The sequence below is a fragment of the Triturus cristatus genome, chromosome 8 (genome assembly GCF_964204655.1).
Source record: "Triturus cristatus chromosome 8, aTriCri1.1, whole genome shotgun sequence".
NCBI classification, from domain to species: domain Eukaryota; kingdom Metazoa; phylum Chordata; class Amphibia; order Caudata; family Salamandridae; genus Triturus; species Triturus cristatus.
The window spans coordinates 206,021,854-206,041,234 of NC_140591.1; the positions used below are offsets into that span (position 1 = coordinate 206,021,854).

General features: G+C 47.1%; 1 protein-coding gene across 5 annotated transcripts in view; it reads left to right on the plus strand.

Annotated features, from left to right (window-relative positions):
- The window catches only part of PATL2 (PAT1 homolog 2), a 443,602-nt gene that overhangs the window by 298,633 nt on the left and 125,588 nt on the right, over nucleotides 1-19,381 (plus strand). For all 5 annotated transcript variants that reach the window (XM_085621371.1, XM_085621372.1, XM_085621370.1 and 2 more), the window contains 2 exons: nucleotides 9,589-9,740; nucleotides 9,958-10,117. In XM_085621371.1, coding sequence (XP_085477497.1) covers nucleotides 9,589-9,740; nucleotides 9,958-10,117 — 312 coding nt within the window. The remainder of the gene's footprint in view (nucleotides 1-9,588; nucleotides 9,741-9,957; nucleotides 10,118-19,381) is intronic.

The following is a 19,381-nucleotide window of genomic DNA, read 5'->3' on the forward strand; positions in this document are numbered from 1 at the left end:
CATACTTAGACCTAGCTACGTACTGGGGCTTGAAGTCGCCTTTCTACATCCATTGGTCTGTTGTGTTGTCATTCAGATCTTGCTTCTGCTTACCACACAAAACAGGGCAGCAGATCAGCTAACTTCAACTCTTGGTTGCCTTCTGTGCGAGTGACAGCTTTCTACCCAAGCACAATATTATCCTCCACAGTGACAATATTCTTCTTCACTGTCAGGTTTGAGTATACCAATGTTTTCTCTTTTGTCAGGGCCTCACAGTTCTTCAGACCATGCTTCTGGACCATGGCTGCTGCTCCTGCTGTGCCGTATCCCAAATGGGCACTGCAGTCGGCACTCAACTTTGTATAGGCTTTAAAACCATGTGTAATCCTGGACTGCAATTTTTTATTGGTTTTATTTAAGGGTAGCTATTTAATTACCTTTTCCAAAGCCTAGCCTGCCGCGCGCCACCCCACCCCCCCCCCGCCTGCTCCACATACCACAGGGGCACAGCCTTTCCTCGATCGCTATTCGGTCCCAGGTCTCCCCTGTAATTGTTTGCCATTACTGCGCCTGCTTTCGAAAAACGTGGTTTCTGTGTTTATCCCTGTATTTTGCCCTACTTTGAATTTGTTTCTATTTTGGTCTTCTCGCAATTTTTCTTGTGTGGTTTCCTGCCCACCTCTTCCTGGCCAGCCCTTTCTACTTCACTACTTATGGAGGCTGCTTTGTGGTCACGCCCCCAGTGTGCCAAAGGCAAGCCCATCTGCACCTGACTGCGCCCAGCACCAGGAACCCTGGCCCTTCCACCCTGCACAGCTACATCACTGCCTGTCTTCAAACCCTGGACACCTCAACCACCACTGCTGTGGCACATCCCCACGCACCACTAAAGAACCGTTCTCCTGCCAACACTGCTGCTTTACCTGCAGGACCAAAGCAGACCGCAACATCGAAGACACAGCAAACACGACCACACCCACCATGTTGACCACAACCAACACAGACAACCGCCAGTGCATCCTACTCAATGAACTATCACTCGGCAAACATGCTATGGAAATTTGAGACACGATCTCATTCATCACCCTCAGATGTCTTCATCTTCAAGGCAACCTGGCTAAATTCCATCTCCTCACCAGACATTGCTATCGCGACCCCAAAGGATACAAAATAACACAACAGGACAGGACCAACAAGCACGGAGGGGGAATTGCAAATAATGGGGTCGGTGTCCGGCTTGGAGACCAACAAGCCTTGGCAAAGGCAACCCACACGGTGAGAGTAAAACGACTTTGGTGTGGACCAGCAAGATCTTGTTGACTCACCAAGCAATGGAGAGTCAGGGCACGTCTGAAGCAACCAGATAAGCCCATTGAAAGTCAAAGTACTCTTCTCAGGGACCTACAAGTCGATGGACAAGGGATTGTGAAGGGACCTCAAGAGCAATCACTAGATGCTAGCCCACGGGTCACTCTAGGAGTGTAGTCCAGCAGTCTTCGGTGGAATCAATGCTCGGGGTCTGGACTACAAGTAGCCCAAAGCACAGCCTCAGGGATCACCAAGAAGCATATGCTGCTGCGAATGTGCACGGTGTCCAGGGGTTCTTGTTGCACTGTCCCCACAAGGGCTTTGGATCTCAGGTTTGCTGAGAGCATGGATCGGCCTCGTAGAAGTTTGGAAACCCACCTCCTGTGTTGCAAAATCATCGGTGTCCTTCAGGAGCAGCGTTGATCCAAACCGGACAGATGCGTCTTTGGTGCCTGCCTTGCAGGGGAGTAACTCCTTTACTCCAAGGGAGATTCTTTGGTCATCCAACGTCGTGTAGATAGTAGAAGTTCTGGGATTCTGTAGCAGAGTTTCGTCCAGGTAAATCTAAAGTCCTGTAGTCAGGGGTTCCTACTTTATACCCAAGGAAGGGGTGGGTCAAACTCTGGGGACCCACCTATGGGAGAGTCAGGACAGAGGGGTGGCTACGCCCATGTCCTTTGTCCAGTTTCGTGCCAGAGCAGGGGTTGAGTGCCCCTGCAACCGGTTTGAGCAGGACTATGCACAGGGATACCAAATGTGCCCCCAGTGCAGACATCAAAGCACTCTTGGAGTGCACCCACCTAGCCTCAATACACTAAAGCCTGTCTGTGAGGTGGTCACACCTCCCTGTGACTGGAAAACTATTGTCCAGGCCTCCTCTGCTGGAGTTTCGTCCAGCAGCAGGAGTGCAGACTTGTCTGTGGCTGGCAGCATCCATTTTGTGATGCCATGATCTGTGAAGCTGGTACGGGGTGTACCGGTACTGTCCTGTTTCTCCCTCTAGTAGGGTGGAATCATACTTCCCACTCCAGTTGCTGGTGAGGAGGTATGATTTCAAGGTAATTGACACCAAACACCACATGTTTCTGTGCAGCCGTTTTAAAGTTAGCATTTACCGCGAGGTTATAATGCACTTAAGAGTATATGGTATGGCTGCATCACAGACAACCCCGGAGAATAGATTCCGAAGGCTGCAGAGGGGCTCTGCTCATGCATGGGCACCCTCTCACATAAAATCCAGCACCCTGCCTTCAGGATTGTCAAGGCCTGCCATAGTGGTGACTGATAGTTTTATGTGTAGTGATCAGAAGAAATCTAGGTAACATATCTGAGTAAGGGGTGAATACACCACCTTTCACAGGCTACAGTAGCAGACCTGTGTTGTCATTTTGGATGGCTTACCAGGGGTGGCATAATACATGCTGCAGCCCCTGGTAGGCCTCTACGGTACCTATGCCCTGGGTACATAGTATACCATATACTAGGGACTTATTAGGGTACCCCAGAATCCAATCTGGAGTGTACTTAAAGTGCTTGGAATCGAGAAAGGGAGAAAGCAGATAGACTGGGGTCCTGAATAGCAGGATCCCAGCCGGACTAAGTCTAAAACAAGCAAAACACCAGGAAAAAAGTGGGGGCAACCATGCAGCCTGATTCCACCTTCCTACATCACACACCCATCCCCGTATCGATACCCGTCCAAGAGCTTGAGGCCAGTCACACCCTCACACTGGAGACCTTTCAAGGGGGCTCCCCCAAGGCTTGGGACCATGCCTTGAGTCACAGCAGCCTGGGAGAGCACTCCAGAAAGGGGTTTGTCCTCCATAATTAACTCGCTAGGATCCAACCTGCGGTGAGCCAACAGTACTGCATCCCAATCACCACTTTACATTATCCCCTAATCTTTTCCCTCTGTATCACTTCCCTTTCATGCTCTGCCCATTTCACCAACTCTAATCCCATTGTATACACATTGGAGCCATAGGCCGATTTCCATTTCATTTTCAGATGTCTGCTGACCAGAATAAGTCCAGAATACGTAAATCCATCTGGTACTTTCCGGGCCACACCACGATCATGAAGGCCCAGCAAACTGTTTTGTAAGCTCGAAGTACTGATCAGTAGCCCTGCAAACAACCTGGAGGACAGTGGTCCAGTGTGGGAGCAACATCTGGCAGGACCACACCATGTGGAAAAAGTCTGTATCATCCACATGGCTTCTAGGACAGTCCGATGCCGCGCCGGGGAACATGGCATGTTTGCTGGGAGGTGAGGTAGGCCCTGTGTATATAGCAGAAGTGAATAAGCTTGAAGCGGGCATTCCTAGACAGGAGTGAGCTCCAGCACCCTCCTCCAACCCCATCGGACAGAGGTGTTACCTAGTCCTCCTCCCAGCGCTGATGCAGACCCATCTGGTCCAGCTGCGCCCCCTTCAGCAGTGCCCTCTATAGCAACATGACTGCCCTTGTCCGGCCCATGAGGAAAAAGATGTGATGCAAGCATTCGTGCTCTGGCGGTTCTGCAACACCTCAGCCTCATCACTCTCGTATCCCATGTAAAAGGGCTCCATGAAGCAAAAAGTGCCCCACTGGGCAGTCATATGTCTCCTGAAGGTCCGATAAAGAACAAATATTGCCCCCCCCCCCCCAACAAATAAGTCATCCAGTATAGTGCTACCCGCCATCGTCCACTGTTGAAGCCCCTACCACCCCCTCCAACAGCTCCTAATGCCAGGCCGCCAGCAACAGCAGCTCGCACATGTATGGTAATTTAGTACACGTTCTCTGTAGTGCTCTAGCCCAAATGAAGTGTGCCGTACCAATCAATACATTCATATCGCGCACTATGGAAGCAGGCACTGGTGTCCTAAAAGTGCTAGTCAATTGGTCTTTGGAGGGCAGGCCACGCTCTCCAGTGTAGACCTCCAGTAAGCCAACCACTGCAGCTCTGCCACCAGATATTAGAGTCCGAAATCGGGCGCTGCAATGCCACCAGCAAGCAAATATCTGCTGCAGCACATGGCGCTGCGAAGGGCTCCAGTATAGCATCAGTTGGACACCATCCAGTTTTTTTTACAGAACTTCAGCTGAAGCTCCACCGGGAGGGCTGAGAAAAAATAGGAGCCAGGCAGCACTACCATTTTAGAAATGGCCACCCGGCCTCCCACCAACAACAGTAGATTGGTCCAAAAGGCCACTGAACATCTTAAGGCGGCAGTTGTGTAGCATAAATTACCCTTGTAAATCAAGTCAGCTGTGCAGTAATGGATTAGCCCCAGATTCCAAATAGTGCTGCATTCGTCCGGGCAGATGGGTCTCCACCTCTCGTGGTCACCTCTAAGAGGATACACACAAGACTTGTCCCAATTGACTTCCAGACCGGAGTGGTGCCCGAAATTCTTCCAAGCAGCCACTGCACACCCAGGATCAGTGTCTCCCCCTTGTCATAACCAGGAGCATGTCACCCGCTTACAAGGAGAGCCATTGAGAACCAGAAGAAAGTTGTAAACCCCGATAGTGGACCCCCTGCCAGTTCCATAGCCAGGGCAAATAACAGAGGAGACAAAGTGCACCCCTGACTGGTGCCGCACTCCACTACACATGCTTCCAATATCACAGCCAGTACGAATCCTAGCCAACAGGCTAGTGTATAAACATTTTGTCCATTTGACGAAGGGTAACCCAAATTTCATGCCAAACAAAGAGGCATAGAAACTCCCAGCAGAGTGAGTGCTGGTCCGAAGCAAAAAGCAGCTGACAAATGTTGGCTCTGGTGCTATGAGCAGGAATAAAGCCAGCTTGGTCACGGTGGACTAGAGAGCTCATGTGGGAGAATAGTCTGGTCTCCAGTACTTTGCTAAGTTTCTTGCTAGGGTAAGCATCAAAAGGGGGCGCTACAAATCGTGAAGTGGGTCCTTATCCTTCTTGGGTCGGGACAGAATAGTGGTCTTGCACAAGGAGAGAGGGAGTATTCCCCGCACCTGGGAGTAATTAAAGAGGTACACAAGCTTAGGGGCAAGGTCCGTGGCATAAATAGCGTGGAATTCTGAGGGCAGGCCATTCAACCTAGGGACCCCCCCCCCCCTCGCCATGTCCTTAATTGCACCCCACACTTCCTGCTCAGTGATGTCCAAACCCAATTGAGTTGCTGCTGTGTAGGCAAGGGGTACTGGAGAGGAATTTGCAATGTAGTTCAACATTTCTACCGCACTACTCCAGTTCCTCAGTGAGTACAGACCTCTATAGATATGGAATAAAGTTGCATCGATCCCCTCCTGAGCAAAGACATCTTGCCCCCAAGTGTCTTGCACCTGGAAAACAGTATACCCCCACCCTCCACTCAGTAAGAGCCACGCAAGCATTCTGCCTGACTTGTCTCTATCCACAGAGGGCCTGGCCACATAGGCGGTATAATCAAATTACCACAAACGTTAAATCAGATCGTAAGGTTTAGGGTTCTTGTCCAGAGTTCGCACTCTACCCTCTGAGCTCCTTTCCAGCTCGCTGCAAAGACATCGAGCACCGCTTCCTGTTGCTGAATATCCGAGTGCAACTGAGCGTGCACCTCTACTTTGTTCGATTTCAATATCCCCGAATTGCCACTTTCATGACCTCGAATTCTACCTCCACCAATGAGGTTAAACCGGCGTTATCAAGCCAATAGTGCGCAACTTGTTCACCCAAAGAAACATGGAAAGCCTGGTCCTCATGAATCATGGTGTCCAAGCGCCAAGTAGGGGTACTCTGCCTGTTCACAGACCACTGGAAGGAGCACCGCATGGCAGAATGATTGGAATATGCTCTTGCCAAACAGTATGCATCTAGCACCTTACTATTGGTCGCCTTGCAGCTATAGATTCTATTAAGCTGTCCTTCAGAGTGATAGGAATTCATCCAGACCCACGGGTCCTGCGTCCTACAACAGTCAAGACCCCACTGAGAAGCTCCAGCAGAGGCAGGGATAGTCCAGTTGGACACAATCGCCCAACAGTGGTCCTAAAGCTGTAAAAGCTACCTTTTGGGGCTACAAAAGCAATTGGGGAGGCAATCAGGCAACTGCAGCACCAGCCAGGGTGCCAAGGCTCCAGGAGATGACAATAGCCCTATCCACTCCACCACCAGGTATCTGACATGGAAAGGGATGCGAAAGGCCATGGAAGAAAGAACCACAAAATGCAGGGCGACCAGTCCAAGCAATCTCCTCGCCAAAACCCCGTTACCAGCAGAACAGAGGAGTACAAAGCCACAGTTAATCTAGGCCTCCAAAGCAAGCACGTTGGAGGCTGACCCCCAGTAAGTTCAGGGGTGACTGGAGCCGTCAGTAGAAGCGCCTGAGTTGAAGGAAAAGGGGTACACCCCAGTCTACGTGATCTTACAATAAGTCTGCTCCCCTTTCCACGTTCCCAGAGCCACTCTAGGAACCCCCAGACAGCCATAATCAGAATATTCGGGCGGTTCCCTGCGCAATCTCGAATAGCCAGTGGGAGACACTGGCGCTGTAATAATGGCCTTGCCTGGCGTACAGAGGCCGAAGAGGCTGCAAAAGGCTCCCTGACGGGGGGGCCTGCACAATGCCAGGTTACTCTCACCTGTGTCCTAAATTGACTGCTCGCAAAACGTGGAAGTCGTTCAAAGGCCCCACAGGGCCAAGCAGTACTCCTCTGGAGTGTGTGTGCGTTTGTTCTGAAGTGTGTGTGCGTTTGTTCTGGAGTGTGTGTGCGTTTGTTCTGGAGTGTGTGTGCGTTTGTTCTGGAGTGTGTGTGCGTTTGTTCTGGAGTGTGTGTGCGTTTGTTCTGGAGTGTGTGTGCGTTTGTTCTGGAGTGTGTGTGCGTTTGTTCTGGAGTGTGTGTGCGTTTGTTCTGAAGTGTGTCACAGTGCAGCTGTGCAGGATCATGACGGACAGTTAGGCAGTCCCTGCTACCAATGCGGGCCGGCAGCTGTGCTCCACCCTCTCTCGCACCGCTGTTCACATGCACTATCAGGCTGTCTGGAGGGCATCTGGGGGAAATGCTGGTACCATGGAGACCTGGATGTTCATCTGTGGGATAAGCAGGAGATGTGCAGTGAGCTGAGGGTTTGCGGTGAGTGAGGGGCTTGTGCTGTCTGCGTCCTCAAGGCATGGTGGCTAGTTCTCTCCCCACCTCCCACCCCCTCCCACTTCACATCTTGTAATGATTTTTGTCATTCTACAATAAAAACCATTCAGAGATGACTGCGCATTCAGGGATGGTCATCTTACAATGGTTTATCCTAAAGTGTAACCGGAGCCATTACAAGATGACCGTTTGCATACATGCGCGGCCATCTTTGAATGGTGTTTATTATATATAACCTCTCCTCCAACTGGGAGGCATCCTCCAGGGTTTGTTTTTTTTGCTATGTACACTACAATCGCATGTCTCAGTGGCAAGTATGTAATTACTTCATTGTCAGCTAGTTCATACACCCTTTGTAGCTTTTCCCAAGAGGGCATGTTGTCCACCCCCCACACGTCCCCTATTTTGCTAATTCAATAACAATGTCCCATTTGTGAAATCCTGTGAGCCTTCCTACTTCAGCACATCACTGTCCCATATTGAGGTTTCGTTTCCTAGTTGGTAACCTAGGATATCCCTTCAGTTTAATGTAAACTAGATGAATGTATGAAAGTGCAGGAGAAACTAAAAGTTAAATTAATGGTTCAAAAGGCTAATGTCCCACAGTCTAAAAAAAAGAACTGGAGCAAATCAATTTTGTAAGTTAGACTCCACTCAGAATAGAGCAATAAAATTGCTACTGTTCCTGCTACGATGGGAAATTGAGGCGTTCAAATGTGTAGGCATAATGATCACTAATGCCCAAGATGGTGAATACACAATTAACTTGGGGGAAGTGATGAACTTGAGTCTGAGCTCTTCTAGATAAAACACTGCGATTGTTGGGCCTAGGAGCTCTGCCTAAAGAATTTCTTCCTATGTACTTTTATGTATTTCAAGGCTGTTTGAAGCTAAACACCAAGAATACTTCAGAAAGATGGATACTTTCCTGATAACCTTTATGTGGGGAAGGAAACTAAGCTGAGTCAAACTACCAATACTGCAGCTGACCCGGGAGGAAAGGGCTTTAGTTTCAAGTCATGGAGATTATATAATTTAGTGGCCCAGCTTCAATTTGTATCACGTTCTCTTTGATGTAACCTAAATATAGGTAGCTGCTAGACAGGATGACACTGGGACATAGGTAAAGTGACTTCCTATTTTAGCTGGCACAGATAGACTTAACATTACCTTAGTAGATACAGTTGGCATGCATAAGTGTAAGAAAAACACAAAGCGGACGAAAGCTGGGCGTCTACATTTGGCAAAGTCTGGAAGGAGATGGTGTCCTGATATGTAGGGGCTGGACTTAACACTCCGAGGCTTGTGCCTGAATGACCAGTTCAATTTCATTTTTTGTATTTTTTTTTTACAGTGTATCCGACTAACACAGCCAAGGATACAAAGACTCAGTCTCCAGATGCCCCAAAAAGCTGCTCAGATTATTGTGCTATTGCATAACATGAATGGGGAAAAGTCAAATACACTCTTATCTAACCTGGTCTGATCAATACAAGAACAAAAGTGAGGAGGGCAAAGCATAGAGGGAAATGAGATGGTGATGGAAAGTTCCCTGATTGACAATGATCAAAGACCAGTGCTATAGGTAGATAAATCTTTCATAGTTATGGATTTAAATTTACGTACGTTATTTCTTATACTGAACCTGCATAAAAATATAGCCACACAGGGAGCAGACTACCCCAAGTGTAGAACACAGCAGGTGACATCTACTATATAGTTTAGAACTGAGCAAGGGTAATAAATGACATTCTGGGCACAGTTTGCGAAAATGATGGCAGATGTAGTCCATAAGGCCTTTAGGGCATGGCTACTGGGAATTGTATTCCTGCCTACAAAAAGGGGCAAAAGCAGCAACATTCATGCTTTTCTTTAAGTGTAGGATAACCATTAAATGGCCTTGACTCAGACGGTCCTAAGTTAATTGGCGGAAGAATGTAGAAGAGCAGTAACTAGCAGAGGTTTTATCACAGCAGAGGTGAGTGGCTGGAGGAAGATATTGCAGAATTCTAATTGTTATTGGAAAGCTCTTCTATAATTTATTTCAAAGTGTATGAACCCTACATGGTGAAGAAGGAATCTCAATATCATGCTTTCAAACTTCAGTAGTAGAAGATAATGTAAAATATATTTAGTCTTTTTGAAATATTTAGCACAGTTCAGCTTTGACCTAAAAGGGTGTCTGTTTCTCCCGTTCTTTGCAGATGTTTATGATGATCCTGGAGGTGGAAGAAGCAGAAAAGAAAATGGTCCTTGTTCCGGAGGACCAACGCTCCTGGTTCCTTGATAAACAGAATCATAGGGTGGAAAGGATCTACCATGCGTTGAAAGTTGAGGAGTGCGTTAACAGCATAGAGTAAGTGATGTGAAATAACTATTTTGCTTTACTTGTGGCATCGTGAAATCAGTGAATGAGACCTAGCAGCATGTCATAATGTCACGAGTTTTCAACAGGTGGTCTACACATTTTTTGTTAGAAACCAGGACTTGGAGGAGGGGTTTGAATAGAAAAGTAACTGTTTGACTTTATTTTCTTATTTATTTCTTTATTTTCTTTTGTTTTTTTGGTTCAGTGAATCAGAGGATGAATTTCTCCAGTCCTTGGCTGTTGGGAAAGGCAAAAAACTGATTGCCCGGTTGGTCCCGTATTTACAAAGCAAGCAGGCAGCGCTTATTCTCATGACTGTTGCTCAGCACTTGACATTTCTCATAAAAAAAGACCTGGCAGAAGAGGTAACATTTAATACTTTATAGGGGGGCGGGGGTCTGAGGGAAGACTGGTTGATTCTAGGGCATTAAAGCAACAACGAATAATGTACTTTAACGTATATTGTGATTTGCTAACAGTGACCTGACACCTAGGACTATTCGAAAATGTCACATTTTAGTAATTTTCCTTCCGTCTAGCTTTGACATCTGAGATCCAAAATAGTTTTGCTAAAGGTATCTGTGTATATATGTTAGTGTATGTGTGTGAGGATATATGCAATTTTTTGGGGGGGCTGAGGATATGCTGGGGCTGCAATCACTCTCCTTTGTTCAATTAATCCAGACCACACACTGTGTTTTAAATATGTGGAAGACTTGGTTTGCTACTCCCATCACTTGTAAATGGAAATTCATAATTTGTGACCGAGCCCAAGACAGTTTGAAGCTTCCCTGAAAGAGGTCAGTTGATAGAAATTGCCTTGTTCGGATTGAGTTTCATATAAGAACATTACACAATTTTTAGGTCGAGTCCAGAGTCAGCATGCATGCACTGCTCTGTGAGGCATGCAGTTTGAACACACCTACCACTTATTTTATTGGTTGCTAGGTCCACTTTTCCAAATTGCATTGCGGTCATTGGTGAACAATGGGCATTTGTGCCACCTTGTGGCTGGTTTGTTACCGCCCTAAGCACTGACCCTGCCACATGGATAATTTCACTAGTGGCAACATGTTTTGTTTCAATGTGTTTATTTTTTTTTTTTTTTAAAGGCACGGGTTTCCAGGAAGACGTGTTGATACTTTCACAGTGCTTGTTTACGTATTTCTGTGCAGCTGTGTTTTGTCTTTTATATAAATAAACCTTAGAGGCCTTTTCGGTGATGGCTTATTAAAGGAGGCATAACTATTTGGTTACACTCAGTATTTATTTACATTTTTTATTGATATATGCTCACAACAATGCTGATAACATATGAAATTTGTACTTCTCGAAGTATACATGTTACAAGTTAGCTTGTCTGGTGGTACATGGTACAGTTGTGCTATACCCTCCAATTCCTAGACATAAGTTTTGCAATCCAGGATCACAGGCTGCTTGTGTGGCTCTGTGATAGTTCATGTGAGTTATTTGCTTAGATCTGGGTCGGATTCCTCAGGTGGGGCGCAAATATTACCTCGGAATAAGTTCCTCTTGCCCCATATCCGCACCCACTTTTGGGGACCGCCTCTGTGAATGAATACTGCCCTTTCTGCCACCATTGCCTTGTCTAGTTCATGACACCAATGTTGAAGCAGGGGGGCCACTGGCATAACAAAAAGTGAGGGGGCCTCCCTGCACGGTATGTAGAGGGGCCTCCTCCGGGCTCAATCAGGAGCTCTCCGGCCAGAGTGCAGCACTGCGGGGGCCTGTGTTATGCCCCTGAGGGGGGCAGTTAGTGCTCCCCAGCACTGTGCGATATTTCACTTAGCCAGTGTAATGCCAAGGGTCGCCCAGGCCTGTGCTGCGTGGTTGAGGTCGGTTGGCTCCCAAATATTTAGATGGCACCGCCATGGTTCTGGGGGGACCTCGAAGCCACAGACCTGGGCGATTGTAGTCATGACTTTCTCCCAGTATTGTGCTATGTACTCATGACTTTCTCCCAGTATTGTGCTATGTTGGGACAGTCCCACAACGTGTGGTAAATTGTGCCCATCTGCCCACACCTCCGTAAACACAAAAGTGTTTCAGTCCATCCGATCTTGTGAAGTGTCGTCCTAGTGTATGTTTTGTGCAGTATTTTCAGTTGCACGAGTTGTAATCGGGATGGAATTGCCACCTCTCGCGGGGACGCCAACGCCTCCTGCCAGTCCTGGTCGTCCATGTCTCCCAGTTCTGCCTGCCATTTCTTTCTCGGGGTGTGCGTTCGATCTTTCTGATTATTTATCAGTTTGCGGTATGTAAGGGAGATTGCTCTTTTGTTGAGGTAGTCTGTCAGGCGGTCTTCGAGTGGTGATGACTCTGGGAGGTCGGTACATCGGGGAATGGCTTTGGTAAGTGCGTGTTTAATTTACAGGTATTGGCAATTTGGTATGTTATGCATAACTGGGCAAATGTCACAATCTCTCCCTTATCCAGTATTGGGGTATCTTTAATAGATTCACATGCCTGAATCATTCATCGTCGCCGAGACGGGAGTCCCACAGTAAATACAAAAGTAGTGCCAAAAATAATAGTAGTAGTAGGCCCCAAAGAAAAGGCCTGAGGCCTAGATCTTAGCAGCCTATCTACATCATGTCAAAAGAAACAAAAACTTGGAACCAGCCAATCTGCTATCAGCACCCTCTAGAACACTCAGCAGAGCCAGTTCTCCGATTTTCACCGCATGTCGTGTTGAAGGGAGTCTCCCTGAGTGCCACTCAGTTTTCTTTTTTATTCCATGATGTCTGACTAGAAAGCCTTGTTCAAGTCCTGCAGAACCTGCGCCAAGTAGAGTCCATGTTGATGACCACCATATGGACTGCATCTACTGCCTCTACCCTAAACATGAGGCAAAAGATTGCAAAATTTGCCGGACCTTCCCTACTAAGACTCTTAGGGATAGGTAGGCGAGAGTGCTGTTATGGCTTAAATTCTCTTCGGCTGAAGAGGATGATAGAGCCTCAACTTCCAGCAAGAGAGCTAGGTCTCATGACAGCTCTTTAAGCGAGGGGAAAAAACACCATAAATCTTCCCACTCTACTTCTGGCCCTTCTCAGAGGACTCCTCATCTCCTCTGGGTCAGCGCGCTCTCCTCAGGACTCTGCTCTCCAGGACTCTAAAAAGACGTCTTCAAAAACTGAGTAAGTTTTTCAAAATCTCTGGCTTTCCCTCCTTCGACTATTTCTGTCACTTCTTCTGCTCCTTCATATACTGTCGACGAGGATTACTATCCTGTCAAAGCGGATTACTATCCTGTCAAAGCAACCCGTCGTTGAGGAATTGTCGGCGAACACCTCGTCGACTAAGTCCATGTCGAAATCCATATCGACGACGTTACCGTCAACGAAGCCTCCATCGTCGACGAAGATGCAGCTGGTTACTACCCCGTCGACGAGGGTCCTGTCGACTGGGGATTTACCTGTTCCGTCTGCGGCACCTGCATTGTTTATAGCTCCTACTCATTCAACACCTGTTTTATCTAGGAGTTTTCAGCTCAAAACATTTCAAAGACATGAATATAGTGATATTTCACCGCTTACTCCCTCACATCTCCTGGAAACATATGTGCAGGATGATGATTACGAGGACGAAGAGGAAGAAGGACCATTTGGGATAGCTCATCATCCTTCTGAGCTACACATCAAATGTCAGGATGATGATGAACAGGAGGAGGATTATCATGAACAATAATATCAAGAGGACATTGTCGTCCCGCATCACAGAGTTTACCATAGACAACCTCGCCAGAGTGAGATGTCACATCTGCCTCCAACTCTAATACAAGACCTGCAAGCCATGCTAGCAGATTAGACAGCGTTTTCCCCCACAGCAAGTCATTCCACAGGTTCCACCACCACCTGGGCTGTTTCCGGATCCTTTGCCTTGACCTGACTCTCCTGTTCCAACGCCTCGGCTTCCAGACCCTCCTAAAGACCCGCATCAGGGTCAGGACACGTCCTCCGAAGAGGAATCTGAAGAGGGTGAACTTCCAGAGACCATTCCTGCAGATCCTTGGGATTCTTATATTCTCCCTTCACCACCGACTCCTCTCCCATCTGAGTCGCCCCCAAAGGATATAGGGGGATTTCATAATCTAGTGCAGCGAGCTGCTGCTAGATTTCAGGTGCCTGTTACAGTTGAACAATCTGAATGCTTACTACATGATTTTAAGGAGGAATCCAGAAAGATTACGAGAGCTGTCCCCATAATTGATTACATCTGGAAAGAAGGGATCAAAATCATAAACTCCTGCATCTGTGCCAGCAGTGCTTCCACGGATAGACAAGAAGTACCGTGCTCCGACCAGTAGTCCATCCTGTCTCATTGGCCATCCTGTCTCATTGGCCATCCTTGACCAGATTTGGTCATTTCCCAGGCTGCCCAACAAAGATCTAAGAACCCGGCAACACCCATTACTACACTCCCTAGCAATAATAGGGCGTTATGACCGCCAAATGTAGTCTGAGATGGCTGGACTTATTGAGCTCATTCCGGAAGACAAGAGACAGGAAGCAAGAAAAATTCTATTAGAGGGAGAGCGTGCGGCATCTGAAACCATAGATTGCGCATTAGACATTGTCAATAGAAATTTTCGCCAGCTGGCTGGTACGGCAGTACTCAGATGCCAGGTGTGGCTTAAGGCCACCACTTTCAGACCTGAAGTCCAGACAAAAATATTGAACATGGCATATGATGGCGAATCGTTGTTTGGAAAACACATCAACAAAGCTCTCCAAGCAATAAAAACTGATACAGATACGGCAAGATCCTTGGGTTCATTGCAGTACAAACGCGGAACCTTCAGAGGTGCAAGAGGGTGTGGGTTTTCCTCTAGAGGAGGATAACAAAACCAGCAGAATAGACAATACCAGCCCCAATATAGACAAACTTACCAATCTTCATACAGGCAATCCAACACGTCTGGTTTCTCTCGTCGGGGCTGATGAATAAGATCGCAAAATCAAGGACGGGATGCCAACAGAAAGCAGTGATCTCCGCAGGGCGCCTTCCACACCTATTCACCTTCCGGTGGGTGCGAAAATTTCAGCATTTGTGGACAAGTGGCAAGAAATTAAATCAGACCAATGGGTTCTAGACATGGTGAACAACGGTCATACCCTAGAATTTGTCACCAAGCCACCCACCACTCTGCCCAAGGGACCCCCTCCCCCCTCATCTTCACTTATTATTCAAAGAAGCTTTAACAATGCTCCTCAAGAATGCAATAGAGAAGGTTCCATCACATCAGAAACGGACGGGTTTCTATTCCCTATTTTTTTTTTTTTCCCTCATCAAAAAGAAATCGGGGGAATGGTGCCCATTCTAGACCTTCGCAACCTGAACAGATTCCTAAAAAAGCAAGGATTTTGCATGGTCACACTTGCAGAGATTCTAGGTTGTCTCAACGAGGGAGATTTTATGGCTTCTCTGGATATGGAGGACGCTTTCTTCCGCATCCCAATACATCCCAAGCATCGCAAATATCTTCGCTTCACTGTGGCTGGTGCCCATTATCAGTTCAAAGTGCTCCTGTTTGGACTAAAATCAGCTCCAAGGATCTTCACAAAGTGCCTAGCTCCTGAAGCAGCGGCGATAAGATCCCAGAGAATCCAAGTATTCCTGTATTTTGGACGATTGGTTAATCAAGGGTCCTTCGGAAAGAGCAGTCCGGTTTGCCGTGACAACGTATCTTCATCTTTTCACGTCTCTGGGGTTAACTGTGAACAGGAGCAAATCTCAGTTACGCCTGATGCAGGTCCTTCCATTTCTAGGAGCTCTGCTGGATACCGTCCAGTGCAGGGCATTCTTCTCTTACGAACGGCAGGTTCGTCTTCAAAAGCTGGTAATTCTGATTTCCGGAAGAAAGTCAATTTCTGTCTGCATGTTTGCTTCACTCCTGGGGATGTGCTCTTCCGCAATAAATCTCGTCCCTTTGACAAGACTCTGAATGAAACCTCACAGGAGGAGCTACACGTTCAGTGGCAACAGGCCGTGGGTCGACATCCTCAGTCACACCACGCATGAAAAACGCTCTGCATTGGTGGTCACACATGCCCAACTTAGCAGAAGGACTCGCTTTCATACAGGATATTCCAGATTTTGTTCACGACGGATGCCTCCATGGAAGGATGGGGAGGTCATCTCCAAGATTTACAGATGCAAGGAAAGTGGTCTCCAGAGTACAAAAAACAACATATCAACAGCCTGGAATTGCGAGCAATTTTCCTGCCCCTGCAAGCTTTCCTTCCAAGGATTGCAGGTTCATCTGTAATGGTTCGGACCGACAATACCACCAGCATGTTTTACGTGAACAAGCAAGGAGGGACAAGATTGGCAACTTTGTCGAAAGAGGCTCAGGAGTTGTGGGAATGGGTCACACTCCACATATAACCCTCAGAGCAGAACAGGTCAGGGGTCTCCACAGTACCCTAGCGGACACGCTCAGCAGGTCCCAATCGGACTGCCATGAATAGGAGCAAGAGCAGACTCAAGTGCTCAGGGTGTTCCGAGCTTGGGGCAAGCCGGCACTGTATTTGTTCACAACGCAGGACAACAAAAAATGCCGATATTACGCCAGCAGATACCATCAAGAGGGAATGCCCTGTCCATGCGATGGTCAGGGATTTGTGCTTACTCTTTTCCCCCAATACCTCTAATCCTGAGGGTAATATGGAAGATGAAATTGGAGGGCTGCTGTCTCATCCTGATTTCACCCCGGTGGCCACGCCAGTACTGGTTCCAAGAGATTCTGTTATTATCCCAGGACCAGCCGATCGATCGTCTTCCGATGCCCACAATGCTGTCGAGTAACAACGGTCAGGTGCTTCACTCGGACCCTCAGTCTCTACATTTACACGGATGGCTACTGATTTCTTAGAATTCAAGGACCTTAACATCCCTCAGGACTGTTGTGACATATTGACAAAATCGCGAGCTCACAGCACAATTGAGACTTACCGTCTAAAATGGAAGCGATTTTGCTGTTGGTGCGAAGCTACCTATGTTCACCCGGTGGAAGCTCCTGCGGAACAGATCCTTCCTTATTTGTTACATCTGGCAAGATCTGGGCTCACCTTCTCATCAGTCAAAGTCCATTTAGCCGCACTTTCCAGATTCAGAAAGGGTGCTCAACTTCCTTCTTTATGTTCACGTTCTTAGATCAAACAATTCATGAAAAGACTTTTCCGAGCATTTCCTCGGATAAGGCCTCCTCCGCCGGAGTGGGAACTCAACACTGTCTAAATGCAACTAATGAAACACCCATTTGAGCCGATCCAAAAGACTGAACTCAAATTCCTCACCTGGAAGGTTGCTTTACTTCTGGCTCTAACGTCCGCTAGAAGAGTGAGTAAGATCAGGCCTTCACTATAAAGGAACCATTTCTACACTTCACTCAGGACTATGTGACCCTCCGAAAATATCCTACATTCATACCTAAAGTACTGTCGGTTTCACCTCAATGAACCTGTAAAATTAAGGACTTTTATTCCATATCCGTCTACACCAGCGGAAAGAGCCTTACGTTCTCTTGATATTTAAAGATGTTTAAAATTCTACCTTAAAAAAACAGAGCATTGGAAAATCTGACCAGTTGTTCGTGGCTTACGGCCAAACTACTCTGGGAACTGCTGTCACAATAACAATTGCCAGATGGATAGCATCTACAATCCATTTCTACCATGACAAAGCTCACAGGCCATTGCTAAGGAAAGCCAAGGGCCGCTCCTCCAGAACGGTGGTATAGTCTACAGCGTAGTTTGTTGGGGTGACTCTTGAAAATATGTCGTGCTGCGACATGGAAGAATGTCCGCACATTCACGAGACATTACTGCCTTCAATCTACTCATCATGATGATGCAGCAGTCGGACAAGCTGTCCTATGCCATCTTTTTCTTTGAGGTCAGTTTCAGGTACCTTTTCTGTCTTTCAAATGCTATATATGTCTTGCATTTTTAACAATGACATTTCTGCAATGATGACATGTCTCACATAGAATGTTATTACAGTGGATGTTTCATTTCCCTGTGTATGTTACATGTTTTTGAATTATAAGGTTTGGTTTATTATTCCTTTTGTTAACCAGTTGTGGATGCAATTGGGAGTGTATCAGCACTAGTCTACCACCATCCGTAAACGACTGTATACTTGGTATACTGCTTGCTACTCTGATTCAGGCATGTGAATCTATGAAAGATACCCCAATACTGGATAAGAAAACAATTTACTTACCTGTAACTACAGTTATCCAGTATTGGTATCTTTCATATATTCACATGCACCCACCCTCCTCCCCGTAGAGTCCGTTCTCTACGTTTTGGGACACTTTCTTCTCACTTGTGCTGAGGAAAATCTGAGGAGAACTGGCTTTGCTGAGTGTTCTAGAGGGTGCTGAATGTTTGATACAAATGTTTTTGTTCATTTGGCATAATGATGTAGATAGTCTGCTGAGATCTAGGCCTCAGGCCTTTTCTTTGGGGCCTACTACTATTATTTTTGGCACTACTTTTGTATTTACCGTGGGACTCCCGCGACGGGGAATGATTCAGGCACGTGAATCTATGAAAGATACCAATACTGGATGTGAGAAGTTGGCCTGATGTATGATGTCACTAGTTCTAGTGTACACCTTCTATCAGTCCAAACAACCCTTATGGTGATTGGTTGTAAAGTCAACCTTATAGACCAGCTATCCTAGTGGTAGCATGGACAAGAGCAGTCTTAGGCTAAACTCTTAATGGCATGTGAAGCCAGCTGTTATACCATATATAATCCCTTGAATACCAAATGAAAGGACACCACAACAGATATATATATATAAAATAAAGTGTATTTATTCTAGTCAAACCCTCAGCACTCTTTATGAGATTCGAGGTAAGTACAACAGTCTTATTCAAGCATACATTAAGTCACACAGGTAAGTAATACAGTTAGGCCCTAGGGGCCACGCAAACCATATACTAAAGAAGTGGTATAAGGACCACTGTCACGGAATTAGGATAGGCCTAGGCCTAGGGAATCGCTGGGGCTACACTGTACTACCCAAGGTTAGGAAGTGGGAGGAGCACGGGATTCAGGTGCAGAGTGGAAACACTCACGCGTAATGCGTATAATCGATAGAAATACAAGTTATTAGAAATTAGCAGTTTTAGGACACTTTTGGGATAGCTAGGAAGTCGAGACTCGGAAACTAGACCCTTGGATAGTCAATACCCTAGTGAAGACCGAAATGCCCAAGTTACCTAGCCCACAGGCTGCGGGTGCATAGGTGTGAACTTGCGTCTGGTTTCGTCGTCGACTCCTATGGATGCCTGAAGGAAAGTTGCTGACAGGCATTCAGTGAAGAGTGTCCGGTGGATCCCAAGGCTGGGATCAAGAAGGAAGGATACCTACAAACAGAAGGGACAGAGTCTGGGTCACTAGCCAGTGACCACGTGGAACCAGGAAGGAACAAGGCGATGTCGTGAAGCTTGCAGGTGGAGAGGTGAAGCTTGTCGCAGCAGCCACGGGTACCAGGAGACGTAGAGGACGACCAGGAGGCGAGCTGTCCCACGAAGGCTCTTGCTGTCGGCGGCGTTGTAAGTCGAACTAGGACTCACCAAGCCTTGGCA